This window comes from Netta rufina (genome assembly GCF_964035555.1).
Source record: "Netta rufina genome assembly, chromosome: 5".
NCBI lineage: Eukaryota > Metazoa > Chordata > Aves > Anseriformes > Anatidae > Netta > Netta rufina.
Genome location: NC_140128.1, coordinates 27,229,551 through 27,248,055, shown reverse-complemented (window position 1 = coordinate 27,248,055; position 18,505 = coordinate 27,229,551). Strand labels below are relative to the sequence as shown.

Genomic DNA, 18,505 nt, shown 5'->3' with positions numbered 1-18,505 from the left:
ATAAATCACGCACATGCATGTCTTAAACTTACACTAACCAGGCTCATGACTATGAAATGTGACTCACATTTAGCTCAATGACACTGTGAGAAACAGAATTCAGATTAGTAGCATCAGGTGTATTTTTATGTAGCTCCTGATGGCACATTTGCTTTCATGAACATAACCCTGTGAGTCTGTGTTTACATGAAACAAACAAAACCTCCCAACCAACCTGTTTGCATGTCAAAGGCTATTTTATGATCTCAGCATTTCCACTACCTTTATCTTTATACTTACTGGAGGGTGACCTTTACTGTTTTCATCCTCGTTATCAAAAATTATTTCACTTTCAGAATCTGTGGTTGGCCTATTAAAAAAAAAAAAAAAAAAAAAAGTTTTGGTATTCCTAAAGTAAATATTACCAAAATATTTATTATGAAACCTGGAGCCTATATTTGCGGAAAAAAAAATCCTTCTTTTATTTAAGTTTCTATTGAAGGACCCTTATATGCCTTAAACAAACATATGAAAACAAAAGTATCCTGCTTGCAAAGCCAAACTTCTTTCGACAGCTCAGCCTCTTAAAATGCAGGCATATATTTACATGAGGAAAATTTCATTTCTGCCTTCAATAAGAAAAACTGAGATAAGTTCACTTATGATCCAATGCTTAAACAACAATAACAAAAACATAAGTGAAAAAACCACCCCCCACACAGTGATAGGTATTGAATATGTTAATAAAATCAAAAGAAGAGAGAATGAGTAAGGTATTTTTCAGGATTTTTAATATTTCTCTGATATTGTTTATTAAAAATGTATGTCTTAAAGTTGGAAGATAGTCCAACATAAAAGTAAACAGCCATGCATTCTGAAACAGATGCTAAGAAATTTCTAAAAGCCTAAGCCAACATTTTCCTCTTATACTGACAGTCTTTAACTACAAATTTTCCTCTCCCTGGCTATCCAACTGCTGGCAAATACAGTAATTTATTGCTAGAGGACAGAACGAAAATGCAGTGAATTGTATCTGACACAAATGAGAATGGTAAAAGACACAAGCCTGGAATACTCAGCCACGCTGCTGTTCCCTACAGAGCTAATGATGAAGACTACTTACAAAAAAGAATGTGAGAACACCCCATCGCCATCATCATCGTCATCATCACTGGACTCCTGATCAGCTCCACTGAACTTGTTGCTGGAGGACCTTTCACATGAAGTACTCCACTCAACTGAACTTGTCAGAACTGGGGGAGGAGCATTGGCTTCCACATCACTTGACTCCTCAGTATTAAGGATGAGATCTGCTTTGGTGGGCACTCTCTTCTCTTCGGCTGTTTCAGATGATGGAGCAACGGGAGCAGGACTTTCATGTTTTTCTATCCAAGCATTGTAATACCTCACAATATTTTCATGGTTCAAGCGGGAAAGTAACGTTACTTCCCCCTTAATCCTCCGGAACTGCTTGCTGGCAGTGTTTATGCGGATACGTTTAACAGCATAATAGCAACCATCAAGCTTATTTCGCACCTGAAAAATTTGAACAAATCTGAAATCAAATGCTTATAAACGCTCTACCAAATAAATGGAGTCAGAAGTAGAATAATTTAATGGAAGTGGGAAGTTTTCCCTCCTCTACCTGGGAAATGTCTGCAATTCAAATGCAAACTTCCCCATACTGATGGACCTCTCTCCCTATGATCCCAGTAATTCCTAACAAAACTTATCAGCCTACTCAATTCCAGATAAAACAAACATAATACAGGCACAGCACACTAGAAAATCATCAACAAAACCAAGTAAATGTTGAGTACATTGTTTTGCTTCAGAGGAGACAAACACATTCCAAAAAGGATTCAATAGTGGGAAATAATTTTTATACCGTACCTTGATGACTGCTCCAAAAGCTCCTTTGCCAAGTAATTTTAGCTCTTCAAACTCATTGTAATAGCGTGAAAATTGTCTCTGTGTTTCTGTGAAGAATGAAGCGCTGGATATCTGACTGCTGGGTACAACTGTTTCCATGCAATCTACACCTGCTGAATCTGTAATGAGGACATCACAGTTACCAGCACTGGTAGTAGTGCAGGGGTAAGGCAATAAGGGGAAGAAATTTACAAGAAATTGACACATTTACATGATGCAGAAGGTGGAGGAATTTCCAGGCTTAATTAAAGCATCAGCTTTCTCTACTGATGAGAAAGCAACAGTCAGACCAACCCAGCTAGTCATGGACCTATAAGCTGTTGTGGTCTTTAACTTCTAGAGAAGCTATTGCAAAGCACTTGCACAAGCACAATTTTGATGCTCTAGTAGAGCCCAATTTTTCTGTTACTGCAGGCATGTGGTCCAGTTATTATTGTGTTAACATAACACAAAGAACTGAGTTTCTCACCATCTAGATTTTCTTCTGCTACAGGTGTTTTCATTTGTGGAATGTTTATGAAACTATGTTGTAACAGCTGCTGAGGAGTCCATCTTTCCTTATCTTCTAAGCAAACACATCTGTTAGCAACCCAAAAAGAGAAGAGTTCAAAGAACTATCCCAGATCAGACCTAAACGTTCAAACAGATTTCTGTTAAGGAATGATCACCTTTATCAATTCTGATGGAATCAGACGCAAAGAGAGACTAATGACTTATCCACACAAAGCTGGTGGCAGAACAGAGCAAAAGAGAGCACCAGATCTGTTCTCCTGGATCCCAGATTAGCAGCCTGAGCCAGCAGCAAGAAAATGCCTTTTCTCTAAAAAACTACGACTAGTGACACAGGGTGATTTAGCTGATCTTTTGAAAAACTGTTCAAGCCTTAAAAATAAATAAAAATAATAATAATAATATAAAAGAGAAGAAGATACAGGAATGCAGAAAACACGTACTTTTCCAGAAAGTCTTGGAAGTCAGCAGGTAAATTGCTAGGAACAGCAACTGGATATTCCTTCGTTACTTGGCCCTGGCTGAGTGAAAGCAGAAGCAAGCCCAGACTCCACACATCTCCTTTTTTTCCAGGTTTGCTGGGAAGAGCATCCTCACTAAAACGGACTTTGGTTTGCTCAAAAACATCTGCTTTGCAGATATCAGCTAAGCGCTTGGAAATGCTGTAGTCTGTCACCTTGATGTTTCCTTCAGCATCTACCAGGATACTGGAAGCACAAAGAACTTTGTGCACTACTGAATTACTGTGCAAGTAGTCGAGAGCTGACAAAATCTGGGTCACATAATGGCGCAACTGCTCAGTTGGAACCGGAGTCTCTTTGTGCAAGTATGTAGAAAGGCTGTAACCACTTATGTGCTCCACTAAAATGTCCACCACAATTGAATCATCCCGTTCTTTAAGGTTCATACATATATAATGTACTATGTTTGGGTGACTTAGCTTTGTCAGTGAGCTGAACTCTGTCTCTGCACCCTGAAGCTGTTAGAGAAAAACAACATAACATGCATTGTGTCATATTTCATGAACGCACAATTAAAATAGATAATACAAAAAAATATATACAGTATATGACATCCTCATCCTCATGTGAAAAAAATGCATTGTAGACAAGGGGCAAGAACAATTCTGGTTTCTGCCAGGCACATCTGATTTCCTCTTGTTTCAGAATTGTAATATTTTATTATTTTATTTATGCATGCTTGCATGTACACTTCCTTGTAGTTGTATTACTTTAAATGTACTCCTGAATACCCCAATATGTTAATTTTGCTCTGAAGTGGAAAACTCTGAACTTTTCAGACTCATCACCACCCTCCCAAGCTTAATATAAATTAAGAGTTTTATCAAAAGCATCGAACACGCCCTAAACTTTATCAAGCCAAGTGCAACACATGGGCATTACCTGCTTCTTACACTTCTCAATCTTTTCTCTTTCCTGTGTTGTAAGAAATTTTCCCATCTTTTTTTGCCAGTGCAGAACCCACTCATATACTAAAACAAAGTCTCCACTGTGAATTTCCAACGCATTGTAGACTGATTTACCAAGCTGTTCATCCTTGCCTATACATGAAGGGAGAGAAGGGGAAGACAGTTTCTTTTTTTTTTTTTTTTTTTTTTGGTAAAGGCTTGACAAGAGCTCCTGCAAATGCTAAAGAAACACTGCTTTCTACAACTCCTGAAACGCAGAACTACTTACAACTAAACAAAATTTGTACCTACATGTGGCATGAAAAATATCAGTTCTGATGAATGTGAATTCTGTGTAGATAAAATAAACTAATACTAGTCAAATGAAAACTACAGCAAATTGGCAGAAATTGCTGCACATTTTAAGAGTTTCAGGTTTCAATAACTGATTACTCTTCCTGCCGAACAAATGCCAAACTCTTATGGACATAACTGTTTAACATAAAACTGCAATATAATAAAATTATTTTTGCATCAGAGACTTTTAGATTGCTTATCCTGCCACTGAGGAAGCGCTATGCTGAAAAAGAACAAGAACATTTTATGGTCCACTTACATGGCACTCCATGGAGGCCTTTCATCTCCAAAAGTATCCTATTCTTGCATGTATTTAGTTGTCACTAGAACTGCTGCTTTCATCCCACTGCTATCAGCAGTGATGGTGCAGAAAAAAGCCTGTATCCCTAACCCTGCTCTTACGACTGGTTTCACATTTCCTGAAGTTAAATGATTTCTTGCTTGGTGGCAATGTGTATTTGACAAGCTAGCTATTCATTTAAATTCAAAAAAAAATCTGCTTAGGGAGTTATTTTAGTTATGAAGAGAACATAAAACATTGAATGGGTGTTTTTTTGGTATAGCTATTCAGTTATGTAATTGTTTCAGGAGAAATGGACATTTACTTAAAATAATCTTAAGAAAATATGAAATATTTATCACAAAGTAATTTTGCATATTACTCTCTCCCAATCCTGGCTATGACATTTCATATACCACAACAATATTTTCTCTCCCTTGCTACTTTGTACCTGGTAACATTGTTCAGGTTTTCCCCCTCCCAAAAAACAACAGCTCCCAAAATAGTATGTCAAGCTGCAAATGTTATTTTGCTTACCTAAACATTTTCCTTTATGAACAGTAAGTTGCCCAGCGCTTGTGCTGAAGTTCAACACCTCGTAATTGCTGGCGGACTCTTCATTATTACCAATAGAAAACTGGCGTTCTCGTCTGCAACATGGACAGAACATTTTTCTCTGTCTCAAAAAAATATTGTTGCAGTCCCTAGTTCCTAAACATATCATTTCTGTAACAGGATTAGTTTTCAGGCACTTTTGTACTCAATCATAACATTCATCAAAGTTAGTGTAAATGTAAACATCTGAGTAGAAATCCAGCATTTCACAAACAACAACATTTTGCACTGGGTGTCTAAAATCAAAGCCAGGAATTGAATCAGCAAGGAGTTCAATCCAAACCTTAAAACTTCTGCAGCTGAGGATGACATCTTCAGTTTGGAAAACATAACAGAAATAATAACACCAACCACCACAACAAACATACTACTGCTCTGAGAAATACCTAAGTGTGTCTTGATTTGTATTATCTTTCAAAACATAACAAAAAGCAAATATATGCAGTTTTTAAAGATCATTCCAGCTTTAGCGTAATTATTTTTCCCAACTTAAAATGGATTTGCCATTTGATTTTACTCCTCTAAATTAATCCTGCAAGGAGAAAGTTTTGCAAAAAAAGCAAACAAAAAAACACACACAAAATGCCTAAACAACAACAACAAAAACCAATGAAGTGGTACATTCCAAACCTTCTCACATGCATGTATGGAGCTGCATTTAAGATCAGAAAGAACTGAAAACCACTAATGTAAACTAACCTCCATTATATCTTAGTACAATCTACTTCAAAATAGAATTATCACCATTATACAGTGTGTCCTCCAAATAAATGCAATTATGTATAGAGATCACAAGAGTATATGAAGGGTCATGTAGAAACTCCTTCAAAATACTGAATTTAAGAAAGAAAAAAACATACATTGGAGATGTCACTTCACTAGAGCTGTATAAAGAACAATATACAAAAAAAGCATCTGGCCTTCTGAACTCAAATGTACTTTATAAATGAAATTAAAAACATTTAAAATAAACTTCTGAATGTTTAAGTCCCAGTAGCCAAAATTTCAGGCTTCATGAACATACAAACAAAGGGAACCACTGTCCTTGTAAAGACAGACCTCAGAAAACTAAATAGGCTGAGCTTTTGCTTAACTCTACAAATATGGTACCAGGGCACTTCTAGATCATTTTTGATTATTTTTATCATTGTTAGAATAAGTAACTCTGCCCTTTTTTCTTCTCTCACTCTCTCATTTTTTATTTTTTTTTTAAGAACACAAAATGCAAAGAAGGCATAATGCAAGAACAGTTGTGTGGTAAGTCTGTATTAGTCCATTGTATGCGTTTGATGTTAAAGCATAGTAACACAAACTTTTGAGACACGTCTTGTTCCACAAGCAAAGACAGCATCTCATTTGATTATACTAAGATTAGCAATGAGATAGGAAAGCGGATTTCTGGATTATCAAATACTATACAGAAACAACTGCCATATGCAAACTGTGATTAAAAAATCCACATGCAAAGAGACATACATACTTTGAACGTCCAGCTGAATTTGGGCGGTGTTTATTATTCACTCCACGTTCCAAACAGTTCCCATTCAAACTGGAAGCAACTCTGTACCCTGCAGTCTCTCTCCTGTGAGAATTTTCTTGACTTGTCTGAGCAGCTATTTCCAGACGTTCCTGTAAATCGGGACAAATACTGGATAAGTACAGAAGAATATGCGGGTATACTTGACTACTATTCTATATAGTCATCCAGATCAGAGAAGAAAATAGATTTCCATAATAAATGTACAGATGAAGCTGAGGAAGAAGTGCTGAGATTCAGAAAGCACATTTCAGCACTGTCTGGGCAGGACTGTAAGGATGCTTTGGAATGAAACAGTTAACACATTACCATACTAGATTTACTCTATGTCTGTTTAAAAACATCCATCCCAGAACACTAAAAAGATGCCACTAAATTATTTTCCCTTACAGTTAGTTTTATTTCAGAAAAAAGTTCCATGAATTCAAGAACAGATGTTACTTTAACCTAGATCTCATAAAAGCATGAGATGAGAGAAGGTATCAAGAACAGTTGAGTCATGTTATTCTTTCAAATTCCTGTGTGCTACGGAGTTGACAAAAAGGTATTGCAATGTTTTTAGGACATCTGCTTAGAAAGAGTACCTGTTTGGCGATTTCCTTCTTTTTTCTTTCTTCTCTTTTCTCTTCCTCCCGTCTCTGAATCTCGTTAAGGATTTCACGTTGCTGAAATGAATTTCAGTGCTGTTTAACATGCAACAAACAGTGCGTACAATGCAACTGCTAATCTTACCTTGTCAAAAATCTAGGATATTGACTTTACAAAAGTGTTAGAGTATTTGTAGATCTCAGAAGAATAAAATAAAGTAACATTAATAATAAAAAGATATCAACTGTTACGACAAAATAGCATCAATTGTATGATGAAGTTTAATGGAATTCAGATAAAAGAAAATAACTTCTACTGACAGACCCAAGAATAAAGTTTCATGCATAGAAGATATCGAGAAGTAAGCTAAAAAGTTATTTTTTAGATTAATAGCTATTATGTCCGTATTGCCACAGTGTGGAGATTTCACACCACAATTCTCTGTGACCCAGATGAATGCCCTCACTTCTAGTGCAGAATAAATGTGTCTCCTTAGATTGAATTTACTGCTCTCTAGAGGAGTTTGTCATAGTGAATATAGCAGTCAATCTATGGTGAAGAAAGGTAGGATTATATATGTATCTGGATAATAATTCCTAGTTTAAGCTGGAACACACTGAATGTATTTACTCACACTTTTGTATAAGATCCCCTTTATAAATGGTTTCCATAGGATCAGTAAACAACATTCAAGTTTGCTTCAGTATTGCAAACATTCAAGTTTACACAAGTATTTCTCAAGGTTAAAAATTCATCCGTAAAATGTTACAACAACAGCAGCAGATAGTTCACATAGTACCTATTGGTCAGAGCTGTCAGTGTCAGTTGATAAATTATAATTCCTTAAAACCTATGGCTATGCAGGATGATTTACAAAATCATGACTGTGTGGAGGGTGGTTTTACTCAGGTGGGTAGCTGAGCTCCACCACAACTGCTCTCTCACTCCTCTTCCTCAAAGGGAAATGGGGAGAAAAAAACAATAAAAAGGACTCAAGGGTTGAAATAAGGACAGGAAGATCACTCAACAGTTACTGTCACAAGCAACTCAGACTCAGTGTAGGGAGATTAGAGAAATTTATTGCTTAATCCTAACAAGCTAGAGAAGTGAGAAACAAAAACTAAAAACACCTTTCCCCTATCCACCCCATTCCACCTCCTTCCCTCGAGCAGCACAGAGGAACAGGAAATGGGGGCTGAGGTCAGTCCCTAACTCTTCGTCTCCGCTTCTCCTTCACGGTCCCTCCCTGTCTCTGCTCCACGTGAGGTCCCTCCCATGAGACGCCGTCCTTCCTGAACTGAGCCTGTGGGGGCTTCCCACTGGCAGCAGCTCTTCAAGAACTCCAGCATGGGTCCATCCATCAGGAGCAAACTGCTCCAACATCAGTCTCCCACGGACAGCAGCTCCTGCCAGGTCACCTGCTCCTGTGTGGGCTCCTCTCCACAGGCTGCAGCTCCAGCCTGGGGCCTCCTCCTGCAGGGGTCCTCCACAGGCTGCAGCTTCCTTCAGGGCAGATCCACCTGCTCCACCAGGGGCTCCTCCATGGGCTGCAGCGTGGAACCCAGCTCCACTGTGGTACCCCATGGGCTGCAGGGGAACTTCTGATCTGGCACCTGGAGCACCTCCTCCCCCTCCTTCTTCACTGACCTTGGTGTATGCAAGGCTGTTTCTCACTCCTCACTCTCCCAGCTGCTGTTGTGCAGCAGTTGTTTTTTTCCCTTTCTTAAATCTGCTCTCACAGAGGTGCAAACAACATCGCTTATTGGCTCGGGTCTGGGCAGAAGCCAGTCCCTTTGGGGCTGGCCCTTACCTAACACAGGGCAGCTTCTGGATTCTTCTCACAGAAGCCACCCCTTCAGCCCCCCACTAGCAAAACTTTGCCACATAAATCTACTACAGATTGTTAAAATAACATAAACAATACAGGGTTATTTCTTTAATTTCTCTTACCTCCTGCTCCTCTCTTCTTTTAACTTCTTGTGCCCTACGCAATTCCTCCTGAGCCAGCCTTTCTTGTTCTTTTTGATGATTTTTTAGCATTTCCTCATGAAATGACTTGGAAGGTGGTTTATTATACTCACTGAGAAATGATTGTATATGGCCTGCAAGTTCAAATATCATCACCTGAAAGAAAATAAACATGAATGGCATGCAGAGCTCAAACTAGTTGAAAGAACAAGTTCAAAGAACATTGTAAAATGATACCCCACTTGGAAAAGCAATACAGCAGCAACCGTGTGTGACTGTTCATTTTGTTACTTACCAGATTAATTTACTGTATTTCAGAACTTTTTGTCAGAGCTATTTCATGTTACGGTTGATTAATAAAAATTCCTGACCACAGTAGCACAGACGGTGAAAATTACTGAAAGACAGATTTAAGCACTTTCCCTCTTCCCTCCCTGCAAAATCCCTTTTTTTTTTTTTTTTTTAAATCTCCTTTTAGGTATATTTTCCTATTCACAAAGATACATGTTTAAGACATATCAACTACAACAATAAATCCTTTAAAATTGTCTATCACTGTAGCTACTACTACTACAAAATAGTTGTTTTTTTTCATTCTTAACAATAAATCCAATCCTTTCTCTCTAATCTAGCCTCACAGTTAGAACTGTAAAGCCACATAAGGCATTTCACATTTCTAAAACTACAACTACTAAAATAAGAACTGCACTGAAACCTTAGCTAAATTCTGCTGCACAGCTTGCCAGGATGAAATCAATTTTCAGTTACTGTTTACTTCAACTAGTTACACACTGATGGCCTATTGACCTGTCAGGACTTAAGCTTTCTTCAGCCTAGTAGCATTTCTCTATTAATTCAAGCAGTCCACAGCACTCGTAGACCACTGCAACTCCAAAACCAAAGAACGCATTAGAAAGATACATCCCAACAGACTTCGAAGCAGCACTGAGCTCAATTTGCATGTATAGCTGGAAGAACTGCCATACCAAATTGTACCATCTGCCTCTAACAGACTGACATTTCAAACATCTTCAAACAATGAAACACCTTTTTTAAAAATAAGAATGAAGACAGAAGGCAATTCAGAATAGAAAGAATAGCACAATATTCATATGTCTGACGTGCAAACTAGATTATCTTTCTCAGGTTACTATTAAAAATGCAAGGCAAACATGCATGTGCAAAGGTATAAAAAAAGAAAAAAATCCCAGTAATTTAAAAAAATCCATCTGTTGTTCAGTTTGACAGGTAACTGAAGCATTTTAATTTTTTCAATATTGCTGAATACAGTTTAATAAAGCATATCTTCCAAGGCAGAGAGAATAGTTGACTCCCTTTCCCTGCAGAGAAAATAATGCAAGACTACATTGTGTATTGCATTCATTAAAAATGTACTGTATATGTAACTCACAACTGTACCTGCCTGTTTCTGGATCAAGCAAGATCCTCCCTCTGGATAATTATTAGAAAAACGTGTAACATTTTTGTAGCCTCTTTCAATTAGATCAGAAATCAAAATGGTATTTAAAGCCCTACAAGCCAATAGGATTGCTCTCCTAGGGTCAGTTGTGAGCAGACTGAGAATGTATGTCATGGCTTTGTGGTTACTTTGAAAGTTTGAACCTTGTTTCTAGTGTTTGTTATAATTGTCCATAGTGCAGTCATTATAAAAAGAAATCTTGGCATTAAATATAACGAACAAAACAGTATCAGAAGAGTTCTTTTGAAAGTATCTGTATTAAAGTTGGCCAAAAAATAAAATAAAATAGCAGTGTAGTATACAAATGGAAAAAGGCATTGATGTGGCAACACTAGAAGCGGAGCAACCCCTGCCAAACTTGTGAAGTTGACAGACTTATGAAATTGAAAGCAGAATATTATTGCAGCATATAGTAACTTCTGCAGCTGTGTATCTTTCATGTTCAAAAAGGCAAATAGAGCAAATCAAATGTGCTCACCTGTAACATTTCCACATAGAGATAAGAAATATGCCATAAACACTGCTTTCACAAAGAATTTGATGTTTGCTACTAACTCTTTGAATCATTTCAGTTCTCAGCAGCAATGTAAAAAGGTATCCTTAATACCAAATACACCCGGGGAGCTATAAGGTCCTTTAAAACTAAATACAACTTCTATGCTTCACATATTTATCCACCTTTCTCTTTTTACCATATTCAGTGGGGAAGTCATGTATCAACATTCTTAGGCACAGTAGGAAAAAAGGCACAATGGCATGGAGTGACTGTGCTACAGCCCCAGAAGAAGTCAGCTGTTGAGCTGGTGTTATAATCATGGTCTCTCACCCTCCAGTTCAGCATTGGATGAAGCAGATCATACTGACAAACTCCCTATGTTGTCAGTTTGTTTTAAAAGCTATATCCACTTACAGTACTCAGATTAATCTGAAAAGTGCACAAAATTCTCAGTTTTGGAGTAAGTTCTTGCCTTTCATACTGTGAAATAACTAGGAACAAACTGAGCCTTTAAATCTGCCTTTAAACAGGAATAAAGCTTGCATTTTTACATATACACTGTATTGTAGAAGTGTGCAAATTCTGAACTTTCATTAAACAGAAACGTTTATAATAAAAAGATAAATCATACTTCCAATATGGATGTATTTCATTATATTATACATTTTTGGAACTATTTAGGACCAGAGCATATTTCTCAAGTGAAGAGTTCTTACCTCTCCGCAGCGCTGTTTTGCCAGTTCAGCTAGTCTGGATTTTAATTCATTTATTTTCTCATTTGACAAGCCTTTTGCATTTTTCAGTTCTATTTCAGGGACACTGGGGGACAGCAACAGAACATAAAGAATGGCCTTATTAAAAAAGAAGTGTAAAAAACTCCTGTGTAAGACAGAAGGCAGGTAAAATGGTCAGCGATGGAAAAGGAATGGAGTTCATAGTCACTTGGCAATTGGTCAATACTCACCAAGGCAGTTCATAAATATTACATACATGATATGAAGTCAGAGATCTGATTTTATACTCATTAGTTTTTCTAGTTGCACATTACTTGTCAGCTACAAGTAACAGAAGACCTATCAAGGTCTTCTCCCTGCAGTCTCTTATGATTCAGCCAGCTCTTAACTAGTGACTTACGTAACAGTTCTTTGCAAATATTACTAGCATAATATTTAGGTGCTTAAAATTTATCACCACTGTACAGGTGACAAAAACATAAAGAAGCCTGCATAGCTATGGTAACTTAAACAAACAAACAAAAGAAAGTAAAGGGACTGCTATGCCCCATGCTACAGGGTATAACTGAGCTATCACTTGGCTGGGAACACCGCTTCCCTTGTACTGTGGCCCCTCACGCCACAGTACAAATGGATGGGTAAAGGCAGCTCTGCTGTGGGCACAGTCAGTGACATAAGGACTGAATGGAACATTTTGGTCTGTGCCTGCACAGCAATTCTATACCCCAAAATTACTTGCTGACCCAAAACACCAGGAGTGCTCACTATATGCAATTCTTTTTACTATCTCTGTGGAGATGTCTTCCAAGAGCAGAAAACAGGAATAGCAGGTGCAAGTAGGACAACAGACTGTTTTACAAATAGTCAGTCCCACTATTAGCAGAATAGGCCATGAAGAGAAAAAGTTTCAAAAGGACACTAAGATGTTAGCAGGTACACCTGTACTTACTTATCTTTAAGTTACAGCTCAGGGCTGCAATCTTTTCCTGACAAATGTAGCCCTACTATTCTCCATTGCACAAGAGACCACATCCAATTCAGGCAAAAAGATTTATGGTCACCCCTCACACCACAGGCTGAACAAATACAGACATGCAGAAAGCAAAAATAAGCAACAAATAAAACCACATGTTCTTTCAACATACATTTCAATATGAAAAAGAGATAAATGTTCACAGAAAAAAAAAAAAAGGTTATATTTTAATGTATACTCACGTATCGGGGTAGGTATGTGGACACTTGACCCACAGATCAACTTTGGCATATACTTCATTACCACCAGTCAATCCCTGAGGATGCAGAACTAAATTAATTTCAGGAGGTTGTCGTACCTAAAATGGAAAACAAAGCTTTGATTTAAAAGTTTTGTTGTTGTTGTTATAATGGAAGCAGGAGTTATTGCACACAACTCTCACAACCTGTATCATGGCAGAATTCAGGTTAGACCATCCAAAGCATGGAAGTAATACATTAAAGTGTTGATGCTGCTCAATGAAGGTGAGGTGGTTCTTTACCACAGCTTATCTGATAAATTTGCAGTTACAGTTAATAGAAAGATGAGTCAGACTAAGCAAAGAGGAGGCTTAATAATAAAATCTTCCTATTTTGCTTACTGTAGGCTAGTAGTAGAAAAAAGTTAACAATCTGTGACAGGTTATTTGTGGAATATCGCAAATTAATACATTCAACATACAAATGAAATTGTTTCTTTTCTGTTTGTTTTAGCTCACTAACAAACACCAATCATTATTTTCTGACATGACGATAGACTATAACATCACATCTTGCATGGCCAAATAAATAGTAGATTTGTTGTATTTATATTTTTATTTTTGGCATAAAGCGTAATTTTAACTAGCATTGCCCTTCCTGCCATTCTCTTGAAGTTTTTTATTTTTTAATTTTTTTTTAAGTAGAACATTCCCATATAAACATTCTAAACTTTTTCTTTTCAATTAGATTTTTTTTTTTAAAGGGAACAGACCTTAGTAATGTCAGGAGCAGGTATGGAAATAAGATGACGTAGAAAAACACAGATGGGAATGAGTTAAAAGATGGTCAATATCCCCTCTACTTTGCCTTCGCATTTCCAAGTGGGAAAAGTACAGGTAAAGTCAAAAGGATGTCAGGTATGAATTTAATAGGGAGGGAGACCAGCAGCACTGCTATGAACTCTAAGAACTTGGGAAGTTACTGACATTGCTAGCATTAAATTCCAGTCCTTCTCCTCCCCCCAAAAAAGTCACCAGTTTCTGCAAGAATTTTAGGTTAGGGTGTATGGCAGAAAAAACATTAGTAGCCGTGATACTTTGTAGAAACTAAAGCCAAAAGAGGACAGACAGACAAGAGTAACAGTGAAGTTTTGGGGGACTGATGTAAGTGACCAGTACCTCCGGGTACAGCAGAACAGTGCCACCAGATGCAGCTGGAAAAAAATTCTCAAGAAGACATTGCAGACATGAAAGAGAAATGGAAAAGAGTAATGAGTAGCTGACCTGGGCAATCAATTGTAATTAAAAAAAAACAATACTGTAAAAAAATAAAGTGTAAGTATCAAGTTCTGATGGAAAACAGCCACAGTGAGAATAAGCCACAGTATAGAGTGAATGTGCAGAGATCAGCAACACGTATGCCGACGAGATGAATGAGATAAGCAGGTATGTAATTAGTCAGCTAAAGAATAAATTCGGAAGCATTAAGAAATAAAAAAATAAAAAGCCAGTTAATTAAAACCCGCTCTGTTCCTCTCCAGAACGGAGACCTGTTTCGCTGGGCTTCCCGTTCAGCCGGGAGGCAGGAGGACGAGGGCCCGCGTGGATAAAGCAAACAGTAAATGAAATAAAGCCCAGCGAGGCGGGCGGATACAGCACGGCCACCGAGCGCCGCCGCCTCCCCGCACCGGGCCGCGGGGCCCCGCTCGCTACCTTCCAGGCCCGGCCCTGCCGCAGATCCTGGAAGTCCTGCCCGTAGATGGACTCCAGCGCCTGCAGCTCGTTCTCCTGCCGCAGCTGGTAGCTCTCCGGCGGCTCCGCGGCCGCCTCCGCCGGCAGCTGCTGCGCGCCGCTCGGCCGGGCCATGTCAGCTCCCCGGGCGGCGGCGGGCGGCCGCCATGGCGGGCGGCCCCGCGGCGCTGCCACCCTGCGAGCGGCGCCGGCCCCGCGGCGGCAGCGGGAGGAGGAGGAGGAGGAGCCCCGGCCGCACGGCCCCGCTCCCGGCCGCACGGCGTGTCCGGGGGCGGCGGGGTGAGGGCTGGGCTGGGGCTGGAGCTTCTCCCGTGGCTTCCACCCGGAGGCGGGGTGTGAGCACCGCAGGGGTTTCCTGGCTGAACGCCCGGCGAGGCCACGGCCTGTCCGCGGGTGGCTGTGGTGGGACGTGGCACAGAGGCAGCGGGGAGCTGTCAGGGGAGCAGAAAGGAAACGTGCTTTTTCTTCAGCCTTTCCCTTCTGCTGAACAGAAGGATGATGAGAAGATGAGGTCACCTTTTAAGTTTTGTGATCCTGACGAAAATACCCCAAGTAAATTTAAACATATAAATTCATGCATTAGGTGTGCATTCCCTGGCAAATGGAAACGTTCTAGTAGTCCATAGCTTGCTACCCTGAGGCCATATATCACCCTTCTCACCTTACTGACCTTTGTGTATAGGCTTTTTGTTCTAAGTAGACTACCTAAGGAGGGAGCTACTCTACTGAGTAGTTTCTATAGCTCTGTTAGTCCTTCTGAACGTGAGAACTTGCTACGTGCATACTTTTGTTTATCTTTCCACTTCATTTAATCTAAGATCACATGGTCCCAGCTGGTTTTATAACTTATTTATTAATTGCTAGTTTTATGACTCCATCATGTTATTAGTAAAAAGAAACAACCAACTTTTTGTAAGTGAAATTAAAGCCTAATTTTAACTGCATCACTGTTCTGATACTGTTCCCTGAGAATGCCTGGAAAGTGCCTTCAGTGATAGAATTTTTGCCTAATATATATATATACACACATGTATATATACATGTATATATAGATATATATATATACACACATGTATATATACATGTATATATATATACACATATGTGTGTATATATATATACATGTATATATATATACAACATATATATATACATGTATATATATAAAACATATATATATATACACACACATATGTATATATATACATATATATACATATATATAAAACATATATATATATGTTTTATATGCATATATATATATATTTTTTTTTTTTTTGGTGGGAACTGTGTGACCAAAGATGTTTTTGTCTAACAGAGGTCTCCTTTTATGGCCAAATGTGACCTGGGGCACTGGCATTGCTCTTGCACCTGTGTAGAAGTAACTACTCTATTCGAAGTACTGGTGCAGCAGGGTGTGCTCGTCTGTCACTTTGTATGCATTAAAGACTAGAAATTAAAGTTTCCAGGCCATGGATTCATCTTCTCTTCCACACAAAGATGTAGCAAGTTTGGCCAATGTGAAGATACAATGCAGTGAGTAATTAAGAAACTTCAGTATAATTGTCTTGAACAGAAAGGAGGTCTCTAGACTTGCCAAGTGCTCTGTGGGGTTGCGTCTGGTAACATTGGGTACTGTTGCAATGGCCCAACTGTGCTAGTTGTTCCTGGCTTGGCAAAATTTTAACCAGTTGGGATAAAATGTTCTAGACCAGATGTCTGCCTCAGGCTATTCTATTTTTTTTCTCATAATTTCTTCTACAGACATTCATTGTTTCCAAGAAGAAAGCAGGAGAAAAATGTAATAAAAACGTGGTGAGAAATTATTTTTAAAAGTCTGGTACCCTAGCAGGAGTGTGAAATTCAATGGGTAAGAGAGGAAAAGACATTTTTTTCAGTGCTGCACTCAACTAGCCTTGTGAAAACCTGCATTAAAGTCAATCAAATTATAGTTTGAAGGGAGAAAAAAATATTCACATGGTCCATAAACATTTACTGGAGTACGGTGAACATCCCTGGAGCCCACCTGCCCTGAACACATTTTGAAATCTTCCCAAATTTGTCAGCTGTGGGACATGCACATTGAGGTCCCTGGGCACACAGTAAGGGAGGCACATGGCCCAGGTGAAATCCAGCAAGGGCACACAGGACAAAACACAGGCTTGATTTTTAACAAGCTGCCCTCTGAAAGTCTTTAAGTTAAAGTGCTTTAAGCTGGGCACCTGCCACATGGAGGCACACTTGGCGCATTTAAACACACAAGTTTCTATGCCTATATAGGATCTCTCCTGGCAGATTCAGTATTATACGTATTTCAACAAGCTCGCAAGATTTCAGTGGGTAACATACGTGGAAATACGAGAGTTTCGGGACCTGCTTTGAAACACCCTCCCGGGAAGCCGCGGCGCCCACAGGGGGCTCCCGTCACGGGGCGGCGCCGGGAGCAGCGCGGCCCGCCCGCGACACACCCCGACAAAATGGCGGCCCTCGCTGCCGTGCTGGCCACGTGATGGCGGAGGCGGGAGCTCGGCTCCCCGGTGTGCCCGGTGGCTGGCACCGGGGCTGTGCGGCTCTCCGCGCCGCCCGGGCTGGGCTGGGCTGGGCTTTCCCGCAGGGACGTAGGGGGCCCGTCGGTTTCCCGGGACTCGCCGACAAGCTGCTTTCCGCTGAGGGGCAGCTGGGGTGCGGCGGGAGCTCGCTGTCGGGAGAGCGGGCAGCATGAGCGGCAGCAGCGCTAGCGGGCTGCCCGCGGGGGGCCGGGCGCTCTGCCTCGGAGCTACCGGGGGGGCAGCGGGGCAGCGGGGCGGGCGCTCCGCCGGCTCGCCCGAAAGGCGCTGAGGGAGCGAGAAGCATGGGACGGCTGGCGGCAGGGGACAGCCCGCGGTATCTCCTGCTCTCCTCTCCCGGCGGCATGACGAGCCGAGACCGCTTCCCGGGACGCAGCAACGCGGCGAGCGGACCAGCCGGGGCTCCCTCCGCCGCCGCGCCGCCTCGCCCGAGCGCCCCGCTGGCTCACTGAGGGGCAGCGCCTCGGCCGGGGGCCGGCGGGCGGCATGGCGTGGAGCGGCAACGGCAGCGCGGCGAGCAGCGGCGGGCGCGGCGAGGAGCGGGGCTACCGGCACTTCGCCACCGCCGCGCAGGTCGTCATCTTCGTGGGCGCTCTGCTGGGTGAGTGCGAGCCGCGGGTAGGGCGGGTCGGTGCTGCCCGGGAGGGCAGCGAGCTGGGTTTCGGTAAGGCGCTGCGGCTGGGTCACTGGAAGCTGGTGCTGGAAAGGGTGAGGCTTCTCACGCGAGGCTTGGCAGCGAATGTCTCCGGCTGGTGCAGGTGATTCCAGTAGGGCTTTGCTGGTGGTCATGGGCGCTTATTACCAAGGATTTGTTTTTGTCTGATTTTTTGAGTAATGCTAAAATCAATTTAGGCGTCTGTTCCAATTTATTCTAATATTGATTTTTTCTTGGCAGTGTTTCATAGCATGCTGCTTCTTTCTAAAATATATGGTGAGCGTTGTCTTGGAACAGCATTGAGCTCTGGGCTTGGTCAGTGATGGACTTACCTGTTATTACTGTCAATCATCAAGTCACTTTGCCTAGGTTATTCCTCTCTCCAGCGGGGATAAGGGTCGTTCTTCTGTGCTTTTTTTTTTTTTTTTTTTTTTTT

The 18,505-nt window shown here is 40.7% G+C and overlaps 2 protein-coding genes across 3 annotated transcripts in view; one reads left to right on the top strand and one right to left on the bottom strand.

Annotated features, from left to right (window-relative positions):
* The window catches only part of EIF2AK4 (eukaryotic translation initiation factor 2 alpha kinase 4), a 38,343-nt gene extending 23,304 nt beyond the window's left edge, over positions 1-15,039 (bottom strand). Inside the window, exons 1-14 of one of the 2 annotated variants that reach the window (XM_084288184.1) lie at positions 14,809-15,039; positions 14,275-14,322; positions 13,100-13,215; positions 11,867-11,969; positions 9,157-9,330; positions 7,203-7,283; positions 6,562-6,710; positions 5,004-5,116; positions 3,825-3,982; positions 2,865-3,400; positions 2,381-2,490; positions 1,873-2,030; positions 1,103-1,515; positions 280-349 (exon numbers count right to left, since the gene is read on the bottom strand). In XM_084288184.1, coding sequence (XP_084144310.1) covers positions 280-349; positions 1,103-1,515; positions 1,873-2,030; positions 2,381-2,490; positions 2,865-3,400; positions 3,825-3,982; positions 5,004-5,116; positions 6,562-6,710; positions 7,203-7,283; positions 9,157-9,330; positions 11,867-11,969; positions 13,100-13,215; positions 14,275-14,322; positions 14,809-14,961 — 2,382 coding nt within the window. In that variant the 5' untranslated portion in view covers positions 14,962-15,039. The remainder of the gene's footprint in view (positions 1-279; positions 350-1,102; positions 1,516-1,872; positions 2,031-2,380; positions 2,491-2,864; positions 3,401-3,824; positions 3,983-5,003; positions 5,117-6,561; positions 6,711-7,202; positions 7,284-9,156; positions 9,331-11,866; positions 11,970-13,099; positions 13,216-14,274; positions 14,323-14,808) is intronic. The other variant, XM_084288185.1, reaches the window with a different exon arrangement.
* A 2,861-nt stretch (positions 15,040-17,900) lies between these two features.
* The window catches only part of GPR176 (G protein-coupled receptor 176), a gene marked incomplete at its 5' end in the record, with an annotated part of 31,423 nt that continues 30,818 nt past the window's right edge, over positions 17,901-18,505 (top strand). Inside the window, one exon of the mRNA XM_084287273.1 lies at positions 17,901-18,015. Coding sequence (XP_084143399.1) covers positions 17,901-18,015 — 115 coding nt within the window. The remainder of the gene's footprint in view (positions 18,016-18,505) is intronic.